The following is a 16,350-nucleotide window of genomic DNA, read 5'->3' as shown; positions in this document are numbered from 1 at the left end:
TTGGATGATGGATGGATGGTTGGATGATGGATGGATGGTTGGATGATGGATGGTTGGATGATTGATGGATGGTTGGATGATGGATGGATGGTTGGATGATGGATGGTTGGATGGATGATTGATGGATGAATGGATGGATGGATGGATGTTTGGATGGATGATTGATGGATGGATGGATAATTGGATGGATGGATGGATGGATGATGGATTTTGGATGGATGGATGGATGATGAATGGTTGGATGGATGATGGATGGGTGGATGGATGATGGATGGATGCTTGGATGATGGATGGATGGATGGATGGATGATGGATGGATGATGGATGGTTGGATGGATGGATGATGGATTTTGTTGGATGGTTGGATGGATGCTGCATGGATGGATGCTGGATGGATGGATGATGGATGGGTGGATGGATGATGGATGGATGGTTGGATGATGGATGGATGATGGATGGATGGTTGGATGATGGATGGTTGGATGATGGATGGATGATGGATGGATGATGGATGGATGGATGGATGGATGGATGAATGATACAATTGAACATTTGTTAAATAAGAGCTGTTAGCCATTAGCTGTTAGCCGTTAGCTGTTAGCCATTAGCTGTCAGCTGTCAGCAGCCACTCCAACACTCTGACTCGTCCTGGATACTGGAGAGTTAATCCACTTCCTGTCCTGCAGGACTTAATCCCCTTACAGAGAGTCTTACCTGAGCTGTCCACTCTGTCCAGCTCCACTGAGGGTTAAACACAGACCAGAACCAGAACCAGAACCAGAACCAGGAGTTTTGTTTACCGTCCCCTCAGCTGATCTGTCAGCAGAGTCTCTCTTTGGGTTTTAGTCTCAGACACCTGTGTGAAGACAGGAAACTGGATCTTTGTGCCACTCTGAATAAATGATAAGTCAGGAATACACAGTAACATTTAACCCTCGAATTTTAGCTCATTGTGTGAATGCCGAGTCAGCGGTTTTACAATTTCACTACTACTGCAGACGTATTATTTTGTATCAAAACATTCGGCTCATTCAGGAAACTGTTGCTGTACCTTTTGGGTTTTGTAACTTTTATACTTTTCAAAATGTTTGGCTATTAAATATTTTACAAAAAGAAAAACATCAAGAACTTTTCAAATATTTTGAAAAATTGTAGCCCTTTAGCCTTTTGATGGTCTTGCTACATTTAATTTGTAGCTTTTAGATAGTGATTTGCTACTTTTAGCTAACATTTTGTCATTTGTTGTTTTAGCTACCATTCTGCCAGTTTCAGTAGCCTTTTGCTACTTTAGCTTACATTTTACTTTTTTGCTACATTTAGATTTTAGCTAGCTTTTGTTTCTTTTAGCTTTTGGCTAGTGTTTTGTTACTTTTAATTATGGTTTATCTATATTTGTTGTGTTAGCTAATACTGCTTTTTATCTTTAGCTTTCACATTTTAGCTACTGTTCTGTTTTGCTACCTTTAGTCTTTAGATAGATTTCGTTGAACTTTTACTACATTTAGATTTTAGCTAGTTTTTTGGCTAGTTTTAGTTAACATTTTATAATATTTGATTTATAGCTAGAACCTTTTGTTTTCTGGTGTTGTTTTAGCTGCTTTTCTGCTGGTTTTGGCTACTTTTAGCCTTTAGATAGCCTTTTGCTTCTTTAGCTTTCACCTAGCATTTTTGCTATATTTAGGTACTGTATCTGTTTTCTACATCTTTTTTGGTAGATTTTGTATCATAGCTAGATTTTGGCCACTTTTACTAACATTTTGCTACATTAACTTCTTAGCTGGATTTTCTTTTTAACTTTTAGCTCATGTTTGGCCTCTTTTAGCTCAGCTTCTTCACATTAATGATTCTAAATATGGTAGATATTTTTTGCAGGTTGATTCTCTGATTTTAAAGTGTTTAAATATTTTAACGTGTCCACTTCCTGTTCTAATCAAACCTACTTCCTGTTTGCTTTTTCTTTTTCAGCCAGAAACTTCAACCTGCAGAAGTCCGAGGCCATGCTGCGAAAGGTAACGGGCCCGTGTTTGAAGAATCAGCCGGTGTTACGTAACGAGCCAAAGCTCAGAACACCTGTGCAGGTGCACTTAGCTCCGAGCAGCCATCGATGCAGGTGTGGCAGCAGATTAGAGGGAGAGATAAACGCTGAGTCATCAGGAGATTAAACAGACGGGCAGACAGAGGGTTAATTAATGACGGGTTCAGAGCAGTTTACAGTTTATTTATGATGGTTTTATTCCAGGTGAAAATATATCAGGGTGATGTCATCCAGGTACGCTCGGCACACCTGCAGCAAGGCTCTGTGCAAAAGTCTTGATCCACCCTTCATTTCTATAGATTTTCATCCAAGCAGCCAAAGTCTGAAGGTTTTTTCAAACAAATCAATCACCGAAAGTAAAAATAAATTCTCACAACGAAGAGAATATCCTCTGATGGAGGTTCTATTTATGTAGGCCAACAAATATTATGGAAGAAATCCTAATATGGCCTTATAAATAAAAATATACCAGTGACTGAGTCTACGAGTGTCCAAGGCAGTCCATCCAACCTGGCTGTATGATGTGCAATGATGTTTAAAACCTTTAAACCTCTTATAAATCTGAGAGCTCCATGAAAAACAGCATCCAATGAAGAAAGACATTTAAGTTTAGTCCAGTACAGACAAACGTTGCATCAACCAGTCGCTTTCTAGCATCAAAAGATCGATACGATTTAATTCTGACAAAAAATCCCAGTTTTAATCTCAGCTTCTTTACTAGCTGTTGAATATGGGAAGAAAAAAGCCTAAATATTTATACTGGGACACTTTTTCAATTCTCAGACACTCAGCTGTAATGACTAGAAGATCCTTACGTTCAAATCTCTTGTTAGAAAACAGCATCACCTTCGATTTATCTACATTTAACACAAGCTTAAATGTGAAGATTTGTCTGTAAAACATTAAAAGCTGACTGTAGTTGATTGAAAGCATTATTAGGTGAGAGACCAGAGCAATATAAGACAGTATCTTCTGCATAAAAATGGACATTTTGATAAGGCACATTTAAAGTCAGACTAAACAAAAGTGGCCCCAGCACTCACCCCTGAGGAACACCAGAAGAGTTTATGGAGAGAAGAGGAAGCTACTTGAACACACTAGCTGCGTTTCCATTGCAAATGTGCGCAAAACTTTGTCGACATTCTGTTAATGACGAAAAAACAGTTTCGCAATTGCAGTGTTTCCGTTAAGTAAGAAATGTTATAAAGTCACGCGTGAATACGTTTGTTCTCATGATAAGTCATTACAAACATGGCAGCGATGGATGTAAACACATAGCATGTTGCTACCACGACACTAGCGCTCATCATCAGAGGAGACGTCAGCGTCTTATCGAGGCTTTCTAGCGACAAGTCCCTTATACTTGGGAGCGGCTACGTATGCTGTGTTTTTGGGAAATTGTAGTCGGTGAGTTTACTATTTTCTTTTACAACTTTGGTGATTTTACTACTACTTCTACTTCCTGTTTTCTTCTTCGTCATCTTTTTCGCCAGTAGGAACAGCCGGTTCTTGATCACATGACTCCAGTGATGCGAAAAAAGTGTTTCCATTGCAGTTTTGCGAAATACATCAATTTCGAAACGGACGAAAAACCACCTCATCCTAGTGCAAAAACATGTTGTCGAAAAACATAAGTTTTTTTCGAAAGTGACGTGTTTCTATTGAGCAAATTTATTTTCAAATTTCCAATTTGCGCATTTTCATGTTTAATGGAAACGCAGCTACTGAGATCTGTTGGTCAGATGGTTGTCAAACCAACGAAGAGTTTGTTCAGACAATAATAGTGTGAAGCCTCGGTAAGAAAACCTCGTGATTAAATGCATCAAAACTGCAAATTAGATAAAATACGATCAGAAAAAAAAGGTCCAGTTGTAGTTTGACAGGGAGCTGAGGGAGACAAGCTCAAACTAGATGAGTTAAAACAAAAAGTTTTTAACACAGACATTTTCTGTTGCAGCACCTGGAGTTCAGGAAACACTTGAAGGTTGACTCCATCATCTCAGACTGGCGCCCTCCGGAGGTAAAACAGGAAAAAAACACGGATTATTCTTTCAAAACGACACAAATAATGAAAGTCTGCTCCACCTTCAGGTGATCGAGAAGTACCTGTCAGGAGGGATGTGCGGCTACGACCGAGAGGGCAGCCCCGTCTGGTACGACGTGATCGGACCCGTGGACCCTAAAGGCCTCTTCCTGTCCGCCTCCAAGCAGGACTTCGTCAAGTCCAAGATCCGGGACTGCGAGATGCTGCAGCGGGAGTGCAACCTGCAGTCAGAGCGGGTGAGAGCAGAGACGCTCGTTTCGAGGGCCGGTCCTGTTTTTATTTTCTAATCTTTATTTTTATGTCACAGCTGGGCAGGAACGTGGAGTCCATCACCATGGTCTACGATGTTGAAGGTCTGGGTCTGAAGCATTTATGGAAACCTGCCATCGAAACATACGGAGAGGTGAAGCGTTAAACGTTTAATGTAAGACTCACTACAGCCAGCTGCTGACGGGTCTGCTTTACAGATCCTCCAGATGTTCGAGGATAATTACCCCGAAGGCCTGAAGAGGCTGTTTGTCATTAAAGGTGAAGTTCCGGAATAAAAACTGTTTGTTTTTAAATAAACAAATAATCTGAACAAAAAGTCTGTTTTTAATTTGTCTCTTCCAGCTCCGAAGCTCTTCCCTGTGGCCTACAACCTCGTCAAACACCTTCTGAGCGAGATCACACGACAAAAGATCCACATCCTGGGAGGTGAGAGCCGATCCAGACCCGACCCGAATCAGTCCTGAGAACTAAACTGACTAAAACAAACCAGAAAGAGGCTAAAACAGAGCAGAAAATGAGCTAAAATTAGCAAAACATTTGCTAAAATAAAACAAATGCTAAAGCTAGAATTACCAAGAGTAGCTAAAAAAAAGATTTTATAGTTGCATAAAACAAAACGGTTAAAAGATTAAACAACCCAGGATGGTAACTAAAGACACCAAAACAGCAGAAGAGTAGCTAAAGTTGAAAATACAAACTAAAAGCTGAAAGCTGAAAAACAGGAGCTAAAAGTAGCAATAGTTTAAAATTAGAAAAACAGATAAATGTAGCAAAAGATGCTAAAGTTGAAATAAATCAAAATAGTAGTTAAAAGCTAAAGAATAGGATGGTAACTAAAGACAAAAAGTAGCTAAAGAAAAGAAAGAAAAAGGCAGAATAGTGGCTAAAAAGTGGCAAAACGACTGCTCAAACTGTCAAAACAGATCAAATTTATAAACTTCAATGGTAGCTAAAATCTAAAACTTTCAAAATAACACCTAAAAGTAGCAAAACCAAAATAAATAAATAAAACTAAAAGCAACAAAACAGAAGCTGCAGTTGAACTAAGCATAGTGTCACCTTTTGACATGGAATGACCCAGGGCACAGGCAGAGTTTGGGTGTAGCAAAACAAAGTCTTTAATAAATCAAAGACGCTGGCGAGGCAGCTGAAAAACTCACACTAAGAGACGTGGCAGAAACTTCAAGGACAAGGGAAAACAAGACAAGCTTTGCAGCACAATGGGCCTCATGTAAGAACATGTTCGTATTCTTCTCCTAAATTTCTCTTACCTTTGTTCGTACAAAGGGTTCGTACGAACATGTCACGTCAGATTCAACAAACTCTTCTATCTTCAGGAAAAGTGTGTAAATGAGCTGCGTAAATTCAGCTGTTCTATCCAGCTGCTCGTGCACGCGAGAGGAGATTAGCATAATTACCACCCCAAAAACACCATATAAGGCTGTGTTTCCTGCCTCAGATATCAGGAAGTGTTCATTCATGAAAATGAGAGCAAAAATTAAAAAAAACTTTACGAGTTCAGAGATTGAAGTCCGTCTGTCAGAGATCCAGAAAAGAAAATCTGTCATTTTTAGCAGGTCAGCTGTGGAATAAAAAGAGCTGCTAAAAGTATAAACAACTGTGTTAAATCATTTTCATTTATTCAGAAGACACAGCGCTGCGCACCGTACCACCCCCCCACCCCGCAAGTGGTCTCAGTTGCGGTTCTGAAATAAGCATTTTAAAATGTTTTCAAAATAAGTCTGGCACTTTGGAGAAAATCCAGGACTCGCTGGAGGGATTATGTATCCCCTCTGGTCTGGGAACGTCTCAGAGTCCCCCAGGACGAGCTGGAAGGTGTCGCTGGGGAGAGCGGGGTCTCTCTGCTGTCCCCCGCACCTGATCCTGGATAAGCGGCGGAAAACGGACAAACAGACAATTTATATTGTTAGTCTAAATTATTACATTTAAAATTATAACTCTAATTCAAGCAGAATAGCCTATTGTCAACATAATTATGGAGTGTGATTTATTTTCAACTCAAAATATCTTCAAACTAATGAAATATAAAGTTCTTAGTGAAGAAAACCCGTCTGGATAACAGCAGACTGACTGCTGGTAAAATATACGACAGGTCTGGACCACTCCTGAATTTTGTTCGTATCTGAAAAAAATCTTAGAATACGAAAACATTGGTGAATGTCACAAATTCTCCTAAATCACTCGTACGCACAACTTAACAACAAATCTGTGTGTACCAACGGTTCTTGCATGAGGCCCAATGATCCGACGCAGACTGAACACAGGACACTGAATATAAAGGTAAACTAATGATCACAAACAAGAAACACCTGGGGGAAACACAAGGGGAAGCAGGTGAACGAGGGCGGGGCACTAATCAGAGAACACACGGGAAACACTGAAACACTAGAAAAAAACCAAGGCACAAAATAAGACTATGACACATAGCTGTAGTAAAATGAGAAAAACGGTAATGAGAAGTTAAAAGCCACACAGAATAGTAGCTAAAAGTCAAAGTAGCTAAAACAAAAGCTAAAACATTGTAAGCATTAAAATGAGTAGCTAATGCTAACACTTCATGACATCAGTTCAGGATCTGTGTTGGGTTCTGGTTCTGCAGCCAACTGGCAGGAGGTTTTACTGAAGCACATCGATGAAGAGGAGCTGCCGGCCATCTACGGAGGCAAACTGACGGACCCTGACGGAGACCCTCGCTGTCGGAACAGGGTGAGTGGACACGCCCACAAACCTCAGAAACGTCTGCGCTGGTTGGAGGAGACGAGTATCCATCATCAGGGTTTGATTGACAGGTCTGATCAGAAACTTCACGCAGGTGGAACTTTATTTACTGAAAACCTGAAGAGACTCCATCAGGTTCAGCTTTCCTCTCAGATCTTCATATCTGAGGATTCAGAGTCAGCGTGTTTCTTTGTTTGTCTTGATTGTGCGTCGTAAAGTCGTCGACTTTGTGTTACAGTATCTTTACTGCTGCACCTCGCTCAGTCACACACACAAAGTGCAACTGAGGAAAGAAAGACCATAAATTACGTCTGATGGCAGATGTTTGCTCACACAGCTTCGGCAGCTCATCAGTGGTTAGCAACGTTAGCACTGTTAGCATCGTTAGCAAGAAGGTCCTGAGTTCAAGCCAGGGTTGTTATTTTCCTTATTTATAAGATCTAATCCTCCACGTTTAACGAGGAGAAAATGGTTAAACTGCTGTCGGTGGATACGAGTCTGATTCCAACTGCAGCTGCTTATCCTTCCTGTAGAGCATGTGTGTCAAACTCAAGGCCCGCAGACCAAATGTGGCCCGCCACACAATATTATGTGGCCTGTAATAACTCCAAAGATGTTTTTATGTCTTAAAATAAAATGTTTAAAGCCATAATTGACCTTAAAACTACGTCTCCCACAATGCATGCTTATTTTTTTCCACCTAGTGGGTGATATTGACAAAAAAATCATCTTGATTAATTGTGGAATTTAGCCAATAACGATTAATATTTTGATTAATATGTTTCTGAGTCTAAATCAGTCACCGTGTTCTAAAATTATAAATGACCAGTACAACTAACGTCTTCATTTCAACAGTTACACCCCACGTTATCCCTTCCAGCTTTCTTTTTGATTCTTGTAAAAGACAGATTGACTGAGAGAATCCTGGATTCTCGCCTGAGTAGATTTGTTTCCAACATTCGCTGGAGGAGAGTTTATTGTGGCCTCGATGTTGTGTCAACATTTTCTGTCCTTTTTAGGGTTGATAATGGTGATTCAAGTTCATTAAACAAGTTTAAAGTGTTAGCTCTGCATTATTAGCTCCACATTAGTGCTAGCTCCATGTTAATGTTAGCTCCGCGTTAGTATTAGCTTCACGTTAACATTAGCTCCACATTAGTGAAAGTTCCATTTCAATGTTAGCTACACATTAGTGTTAGTTTCAAATTAACATTAGCTCCTTGTCAGTGTTAGCGTCGTTTCAGTGTTAGCTCTGCATTATTAGCTCCACAATAGTTTTAGTCCATGTTAATGTTAGCTCTGCATTAGTATTAGCTTCACGTTAACATTAGCTCCATGTTAGTGTTCACTCCATTTCAGTGTTAGCTACACAATAGTGTTAGCTCCATGTTAATGTTAGCGCTGCATTATTAGCTCCATATTAGTGTTAGCTCCATGTTAACGTTAGCTCTGCATTAGTATTAGCTTTGCGTTAACATTAGGGCTGCCACAAACGATTATTTTTATAATCGATTAATCACCGATTATTTATTCGATTAGTCGACTAATCAGATCATACATTAATTGAATATAAAACATACAGCTTATCACGTCAGAATGCAGCTGCTATTGTATAACCATGGTTAGATTTTAGCTATATGCTAACTAAAAATAATTGCTGTGGAAGGTAAGTTCTGCTCTGCAGATATTACACAGGTTTCTCTTTCATTTTCTTAAAATGATCCCACACTTTGAGCTCTGTTGTCAGGTAGCCATAATACCAGAGCCTGTCTGTATAATGTCTTGTGACGTCCACGGCCTACCCCAGTACCACTACTGTGCATGTGTGTCAAGGACAGAAAGGCAGATGTGGCAGTGGAAGGTGTCAAAGCAGTTTGGAGAGAAAAACAAAGTAAAGAACAAAAAAAGAAAACGATTAATCGATTATTAAATTAGTCCGATTATTTTAATAATCGATTAGTCGTCGATTAATCGATTAATCGTGGCAGCCCTAGTTAACATTAGCTCCACGTTAATGTTCGCTCCATTTCAGTGTTAGCTACGCATTAGTGTTAGTTTCACGTTAACGCTAGCTCCTTGTCAGTGTTAGCTCCGTTTTAGTATTAGCTACATGTTAATGTTTGCTCTGCATTAATGTTAGCTCCAGGTTAGTGATAGCTTTGAGTTAGTGTTGGTTCAGCTTTAGCATTAGCATTAGCTCTGTGCCAAAGTGACCTATATGTCATTAATTGTAGTACTCACAAAGTGGCAAACATTAATTGGTGGCAGTTTTTCTGATTAATTGCACATGACACTATTTTTCACAACCCTAATCCCAGCATTAGGAGATTCACAGGGTTCAAAAGTAACAGGCAGCCGGCAAAATTTGGTGTGTAAAATTTCCATCTTGCTGTATTTTCATTGGCTAACTTTATAAGAGGATGTATTATAACGCTGTTTCTATGCAGGGAATACCATGTAGAGCTCAGTTATTGCTTGTTAGTAGTGCTCAGGAATGTGACTTTTCATATTTAAACCTGAAATGTTGAAGTTAATTACAACCATGATGAGTTTGACACCACTGACAGTTTGTTTGCTCCTGTAGTTCTCAGCAGCTTTGCTTTAGCCAAACTCCATCTGGATGACATGCAGCTGATAATATTACAGCTTTTAATTTGAATAGCAAACTATGTTTCATGTGAGCTCTTTGCCCACCAGATTTTCCTGTTCTGAAAACAAATCATTTTCCTAAACAGTGATAAAGTCACGTCTCGTCCCAGGTACCAAACAGCAAAACAAATGGGACTTTCTATGGGATAAATCTTGTGCCAGCAGGAAGTGAATTAGAATTGCTCAGATTGAATCTGAATGTGCATAAATTGAATGCGTTGGTTTGAAAATAAATTTCACTAATTTGAAACTGAATCTAAAGTTTTGTATTTGAATTGATTTGCTTTGAAACTGTGTTTTGGTTTATTAAAAATTCAGTTTGACTACTTTCACTTTCAGTTCCATAATTCAGATCTTTGTGTCACATCCTGGTCCTTGAGAAAGCCAGGCAGAGTAATCAAACACAGATCCACAGATTTATGTTTCACTTTGGTGAAGTTTCCCTTCTGGATGTAACAGAGTTGATGCAATCCACTGTAAAAGTGACAAAAACAGACAAAGTTATTTTATTGCAGTGATTAATTTGACCTATATGTAGAAAATGTTACATTTACATCACATCATGGATCAGTCAGCAGCAGCATCTGATCAATATGTGATCCATGATGTGATGTAAATGTAACATTTTCTACATATAGGTCAAATTAATCACTGCAATAAAATAACTTTGTTTCACTTTTACAGTGGATTGCATCAACTCTGTTACATACAGAAGGGGAACTTCACCAAAGTGAAACATAAATCTGTGGATCTGTGTTTGATTACTCTGCCTGGCTTTCTCAAGGACCAGGATGTGACACAAAAATCTGAATTATGGAACTGAAAGTGAAAGTAGTCAAACTGAATTTTTAATAAACCAAAACACAGTTTCAAAGCAAATTAATTCAAATTCAAAACTTTAAATTTAGTTTAAATTTTGTAAAATTCATTTTCAAACCAAACTTAATTTCAAATCATTCACATTCAGATTCAATTTGAGCAATTCAAATTCAGTTCCTGCTGACACAAGATTGATCCCATAATTTTCTGCAACAGTTCTGGATTCGACTGGAGTTTCAGCAGTAAAATCAGATCCTGTTCGACAGAAACGAACCCGTTAAAAACTGATTGTTTTATCGAGCTGCATGAAACAGAATCCAGACAGGTGAGTGTAGATGTCAGTGTTTTCCCGCATCGCTGAGCTGAACGTAGTTTTACTTCAGATAATCCCGAGTTGAACAGAACCTGACCCGTGTTCCTTACTGTGTCTTCAGATTATTAACTGGGCCCGGGACAGATGAGGAACTGAAGCCCAGAAATTTGTTCTGACTTCGTTGAAGATTTTTTTTGTTTGTTTTTTGCCTCAAATTGTTTTTTTTTTGTTGTTGTTGACGTCTCCTGTTAGTTCTCTGTGTGTCTCTGTGGTTTCACAGGTTGTGTTGTTTTTCTGACCTGAAAATGGACTACATGTAGAGTCATGCAGGTTCTGGTTCAGACACATAATTATTGTCTTGTTAGAGTTCGGCTTCATATTCTGTTACTATAAAGGCTCTTTGTGTTCAGCTGCTGGTTGAAAATTAAAGCTAAAAACCACCTCATTTGTTTAACAAATAAGCATTTTTTATTCACGGTGCCGTGAAAAAAACTTTCATCCCTCTTGGTTTTTGTTAAATAAAACTGGAAATTTAAACCGATTAATTGGTTAATTTGAAACAGTGATTGGATATCGACAAATTATTATGTCCAAATGTCTCCGGGTCCTTCAGGTTGGTCCAACAATCATCAAATCAGACCAGTTCAGACTTGGACTGAGGTCTGGGCTGTAACTGGACCAGTTCGTAGTCTCAGATGTGACCCTGAGGTTTGGTCCCGTCTGATCACAGAACCTAACAGTCCAGCTTCGTATGTCTTTGATCCTTCCTGCCTGTCCTCCATGAAGCTGGACTTTGTGCTCCTTCTGATGGACCTGTGGACCTGCAGGACCACTAGAAGCTCCATCAGGGTCACATTTGGACTCCTGGTTGAAGCTGCTCTCTTGGCAGATTTGGTTCTATGTTCTAATGATGGATTGAAAGGAACTTTGCGGGATGATCAACCCCTGATCTTTGTGGAGAGTTTCTTTGGTGCTAATGCTAACGCTAACCCAGAGCTAACACTTAGCTAACATGAACACTGAGCTAATGCTAACACGTAGCTTAGCACTGACGCTAACACTAAAGCAGAGCTAACACTAACACCAAGCTAACACTAACAAGGAACTAGCACTAACACAAAGCTAACACTAACAGAAAGCTAGCACTAACGTAGCACTGATGCTAACACTAAAGCATAGCTAACACTAACACCAAGCTAACACTAACAAGGAGCTAGCATTAACACAATGCTAACACAAATGTGGCACTGATGCTAACACTAACACAGAGCTAACACTAATGTGGCACTGATGCTAACACTAAAGGGCTTGACAAACGGGCAGTGACAATTTACAGCGATTAACGGCTGTCATCGCAGCCAGGGTGAAACCCGACACACGGGACGCGATAGCGATCGCAGCGTTGCGAATCGCGCTCTCAGGTCACTTGTCTTCACAAAATTTGATTGGTTCTTGACTCTGAAGGCGGGTGTGCTTTACGGACGTGTTATCTAAACAAATCTTGTGATGCTAATGATATTGAAAAACAAACACACATCAAGATACAGTTTTATGAGGAAAAACTTACCATAAACTTCACCCTGGTGCCAGTAAATTCCCACAAAGCTTTTTAGTAATCACTTGGTGAAAGTGTTAGCTAACTGCAGTGTGTAGCATACTCTCCTCTCATTGGTCAATCAATGAAACCCTCGCTGATTGACTGCATGCTAAGCGACAAAAGTTGAACATTTTTCAACTATCATATGTCGCGTCGCAAGCTCGCGTGTGCACGTCTACGTGTACGAGCGCTAAATTTCACATGCACTATTTTCGCCGGTCGCTTAGCTGGAGGAGGGCAAGCGATTGTCGCCTCACCGCACTGGCTCCATAGGAAATGAATGGAGAGCGAGCGACGTCGCCTCCCGTGTGTCGAGCCCTTAACAAGGAACTAGCACTAACATGGAGCTAACACTAATGTGGCACTGAGGCTAACACTAACATAGAGCTAGCACTAATGTAGCACTGATGCTAACACTAACACAGAGCTAGCACTAATGTGGCACTGATGCTAACACTAACAAGGAGCTAGCACTAACACAGAGCTAGCACTAACGTGGCACTGATGCTAACACTAAAGCAGAGCTAACACTAACACCAAGCTAACAAGGAGCTAGCACTAACAATAATGTGCAGCTAATGTTAAAGTGGAGTTAATGTTAACACTACAATACAAATTTGTCAACTTAAAACACCACTATCAACCAAAGAAAAGATAGAAAATGTGAAGTGAAGCCACAGTATTTTCTGAAACAAACTCTCCTACAGTGAACAGTGGAAACGAATCCACTCAACTAACGTTATCCAGGACACTCTCAGTCAGTCTGTCCTTTATGAGCGGCAAAATAAACACTGGAAGGAGATAATGAGGAGCGTGGCTGTTAAAATGAAGACTGAGGCTCATGTATGGGATAAATTTTGTGCCAGCAGGAATTGAATTTGAATTGCTCAGATGATCATAGATCAGTCAGCAGCAGCATCTGATCAATATGTGATCCATGATGTGATGTAAATGTAACATTTTCTACATATAGGTCAAATTAAATAATAATAAATAAACCAAATTAAATAATAAATAATTAAAGTGAAAGTAGTGAAACTGAATTTTTAATAAACCAAAATACAGTTTCAAAGAAAATTAATTCAAATACAGAACTTTAAATTCAGTTTCAATTTAGTGAAATTTATTTTCAAACCAATGCATTTAATTTTAAATTATGAACATTCAGATTCAATCTGAGAAATTCAAGTCAAGTCAAGTCAAGTCATCTTTATTTATAGAGCACAGTTAAAACAGATAAACTGCTATCAAGGTGCTTTTACAACAGACAGAAAAAGATATAACAGCAATAAATATATCAAAAATATATATATCAAATTCACTTCCTGCTGGCACAAGATTTATCCCATACTCACGGGCCACATAAAATGCCATGGTGGGCCACGTTTGGCCCGCAGACCTTGACTTTGCTTGGACCTGTGCTCCAAGGCAAAAAACAGAAATATTACCAAGAGGGATGAACTTTAGCGAGGTGCTGAACACAAAGTCCAGCACAGATTCTGGACTTCAGTTTGTATGACAGCCTTCATGTTGGAGAAACTGAATAAACAGAAAAGTGAAAGTCATCTTTTTGTCGATGACGTCTAAATGTTTCAAATCAAACCTTACAAGCTCTCAGACAGAAACAGTAAGTGAAGCTTTTTAACTTGAACTTCTCATGTTAGAGCGTCTGACACTTTATGTTTGAACTCTTGGTGTCTCTGTTGCAGATAAACCACGTGGGACCCGTCCCCCCCTCTTATTATGTGCGGGACCACGTTAAGGTGGACTACGAGAGCTGCCTGACCATCGGCCGGGGGTCCTCCCAGCAGCTGGACTTTGAGATCCTGTTTCCGGGCTGCGTCCTGCGGTCAGTCACCTGCCGATCGTTTTTATACGCTCGACACTAAAACCTGAAGTGTTTTTTCTTTTGAACGTGTTGGCTGGACGACTCCACCGGTGAAGAGCAGATCTACCAAACTGTCAAACATGGCTGTGTCTCACGTTTACAACACAACACTCCTGAATAATTAGCTCCTGTTATTCCTCTGAAAACAATAAAAAACACTGAAGGTTTAAATTAAGGCAGATTCTGCTGGAAAAAGTAACAAAAGACACAACGTGGGTCAGAACACGGTTTGAAGATCTTCTCTCAGCTTAAGTTCAATATGTTTGTTTTGGCTAATGTTGATTAGCAGCGGCGGCCATCTTGAACTGCGTCCAAACCTTCATTACTCGTAGACGGACGTCCGGTCGATGTTTTCTGAATGTTTCATTAAAGTCCGGTCAGTTCTTCCTGACATGTTTCAGTAACAGAAACACGTCATTATCTGAGTTCTTCCTCACGGAGGAGAGAGACGAAAAGTTTTATTTTCAGATCAGTCAGTGCCGAGTCATAAGAGCCAGGTCTGCTTCAATGTCAGAACAGAAGCTAAAATAAGAACAGAAGCTAAAATGAGCATAACTGTAGCTAAAATAAGCATAACTATGGCTAAATTGAACAAATGCTAAAATTAGCATAACTGTGGCTAAAATGAGCATAATAGCAGCTAAAATGAACATAACTGTAGTTAAAATGAGGATAACAAATGCTAGTAGCGAAAATGATTACAACAGAAACTAAAATTAGCATAGCTGTAGCTCAATGAGCATAACTGTAGCTAAATTGAACAGAACAGATGCTAAAATTAGCATAACTGTGGCTAAAATGAACATAATTGTAGCTAAATGAGCAGAATAGTAGCTAAAATGAACATAGCTGTAGCTAAAATGAGCATAATAAACACTAGTCGCTAAAATGAACAGAAGCTAAAATGAGCAAAACTGTGGCTAAAATGAGCATACAGTAGCTGTAGCTAAATGAGCATAATAAACACTAGTAGCTAAAATGAACAGATACTAAAATTAGCATAGCTATGGCTAAAATGAGCATAGCTGTAGCTCAATGAGCATTACTCTAGCTAAACTGAACAGAACAGATGCTAAAATTAGCATAACTGTGGCTAAAATGAGCATAGTTATAACTAAATGAGCAGAATAGTAGCTAAAACGAACGTAATTGTGGCTAAAATGAACAGAACAGAAGCTAGAATGAGCATAGCTGTAGCTAAATGAGCAGAACAGCTAAAATTAGCATAACAGATGTTAAAACTAAAATTAGTAAAACAAATGCTTAAATAAGCAAAACAGCAGTGGAAGCTTAAATGTTGGCTAAAATTAGCAAAATGTACTAAATATAAAATAAACTGAACAGTAGCTAAAATGAGTAAATGTTTTAAAGCTAAAATGAGCATTAGCACAACAGCTGCTAAAGTTAACAGAGTGAAAGTTGTTTTGTTGGGTTTTTGTGCCTCGATATGATTTTGTATTTGATGGGTTCAGGTCTGGTTTTCAGTCACGTCTTCTTCTATGGTGTCTAAAAGTTTTAAAGACATAAAAACTAATTTAATGTGTGGAACTGTTTTTATTTCAGCTGGTATTTTGCCAGCGAGGGGGCAGACATCGGTTTCGGCGTGTTTCTAAAAGCTAAAATGGGCGAGTGGAAGAAGGCCTCAGAGATGCAGGAAGTGGTCCCCAGCGACAGGTACAACGCCCACCTGGTCCCGGAGGACGGCTCTCTGACCTGCGAGCGTCCCGGAGTCTGTGAGTCCCTGCTTCAGCTCCTTATTCAAAGTTCAGCACCGAAACAAGCTAAACTTCGGCTCTTTCTGTTTCGACACAGACGTGCTGAGGTTTGACAACACCTACAGCATCTTCCAGACCAAACGGGTCAGCTACACCGTGGAGGTCCTGCTGCCGGACCACCTGCAGTCCCCCAGCAGGAAACCTGGAGACCAACCGCAAGTCAACGGCAACAACAACAACAACAGCAGCTAGTCACAACAACAACAACAGCTAGTCACAAC

At 39.6% G+C, this 16,350-nt stretch overlaps 1 protein-coding gene across 2 annotated transcripts in view; it reads left to right on the top strand.

The window, feature by feature from the left end:
- Positions 1 to 16,350, top strand: part of LOC106525447 (SEC14-like protein 2) — a 20,266-nt gene extending 3,916 nt beyond the window's left edge. The window contains exons 3-12 of one of the 2 annotated variants that reach the window (XM_014019700.1): positions 1,966 to 2,078; positions 3,993 to 4,055; positions 4,127 to 4,315; positions 4,387 to 4,482; positions 4,547 to 4,607; positions 4,692 to 4,775; positions 6,970 to 7,076; positions 14,176 to 14,315; positions 15,918 to 16,087; positions 16,167 to 16,350. In XM_014019700.1, coding sequence (XP_013875154.1) covers positions 1,966 to 2,078; positions 3,993 to 4,055; positions 4,127 to 4,315; positions 4,387 to 4,482; positions 4,547 to 4,607; positions 4,692 to 4,775; positions 6,970 to 7,076; positions 14,176 to 14,315; positions 15,918 to 16,087; positions 16,167 to 16,321 — 1,178 coding nt within the window. In that variant the 3' untranslated portion in view covers positions 16,322 to 16,350. The remainder of the gene's footprint in view (positions 1 to 1,965; positions 2,079 to 3,992; positions 4,056 to 4,126; positions 4,316 to 4,386; positions 4,483 to 4,546; positions 4,608 to 4,691; positions 4,776 to 6,969; positions 7,077 to 14,175; positions 14,316 to 15,917; positions 16,088 to 16,166) is intronic. The other variant, XM_014019701.1, reaches the window with a different exon arrangement.

The sequence above is a fragment of the Austrofundulus limnaeus genome, unplaced genomic scaffold, assembly GCF_001266775.1.
Source record: "Austrofundulus limnaeus strain Quisiro unplaced genomic scaffold, Austrofundulus_limnaeus-1.0 Scaffold226, whole genome shotgun sequence".
Classification (NCBI taxonomy): Eukaryota; Metazoa; Chordata; class Actinopteri; order Cyprinodontiformes; family Rivulidae; genus Austrofundulus; species Austrofundulus limnaeus.
This window is presented reverse-complemented; position numbering and strand designations above follow the sequence as displayed.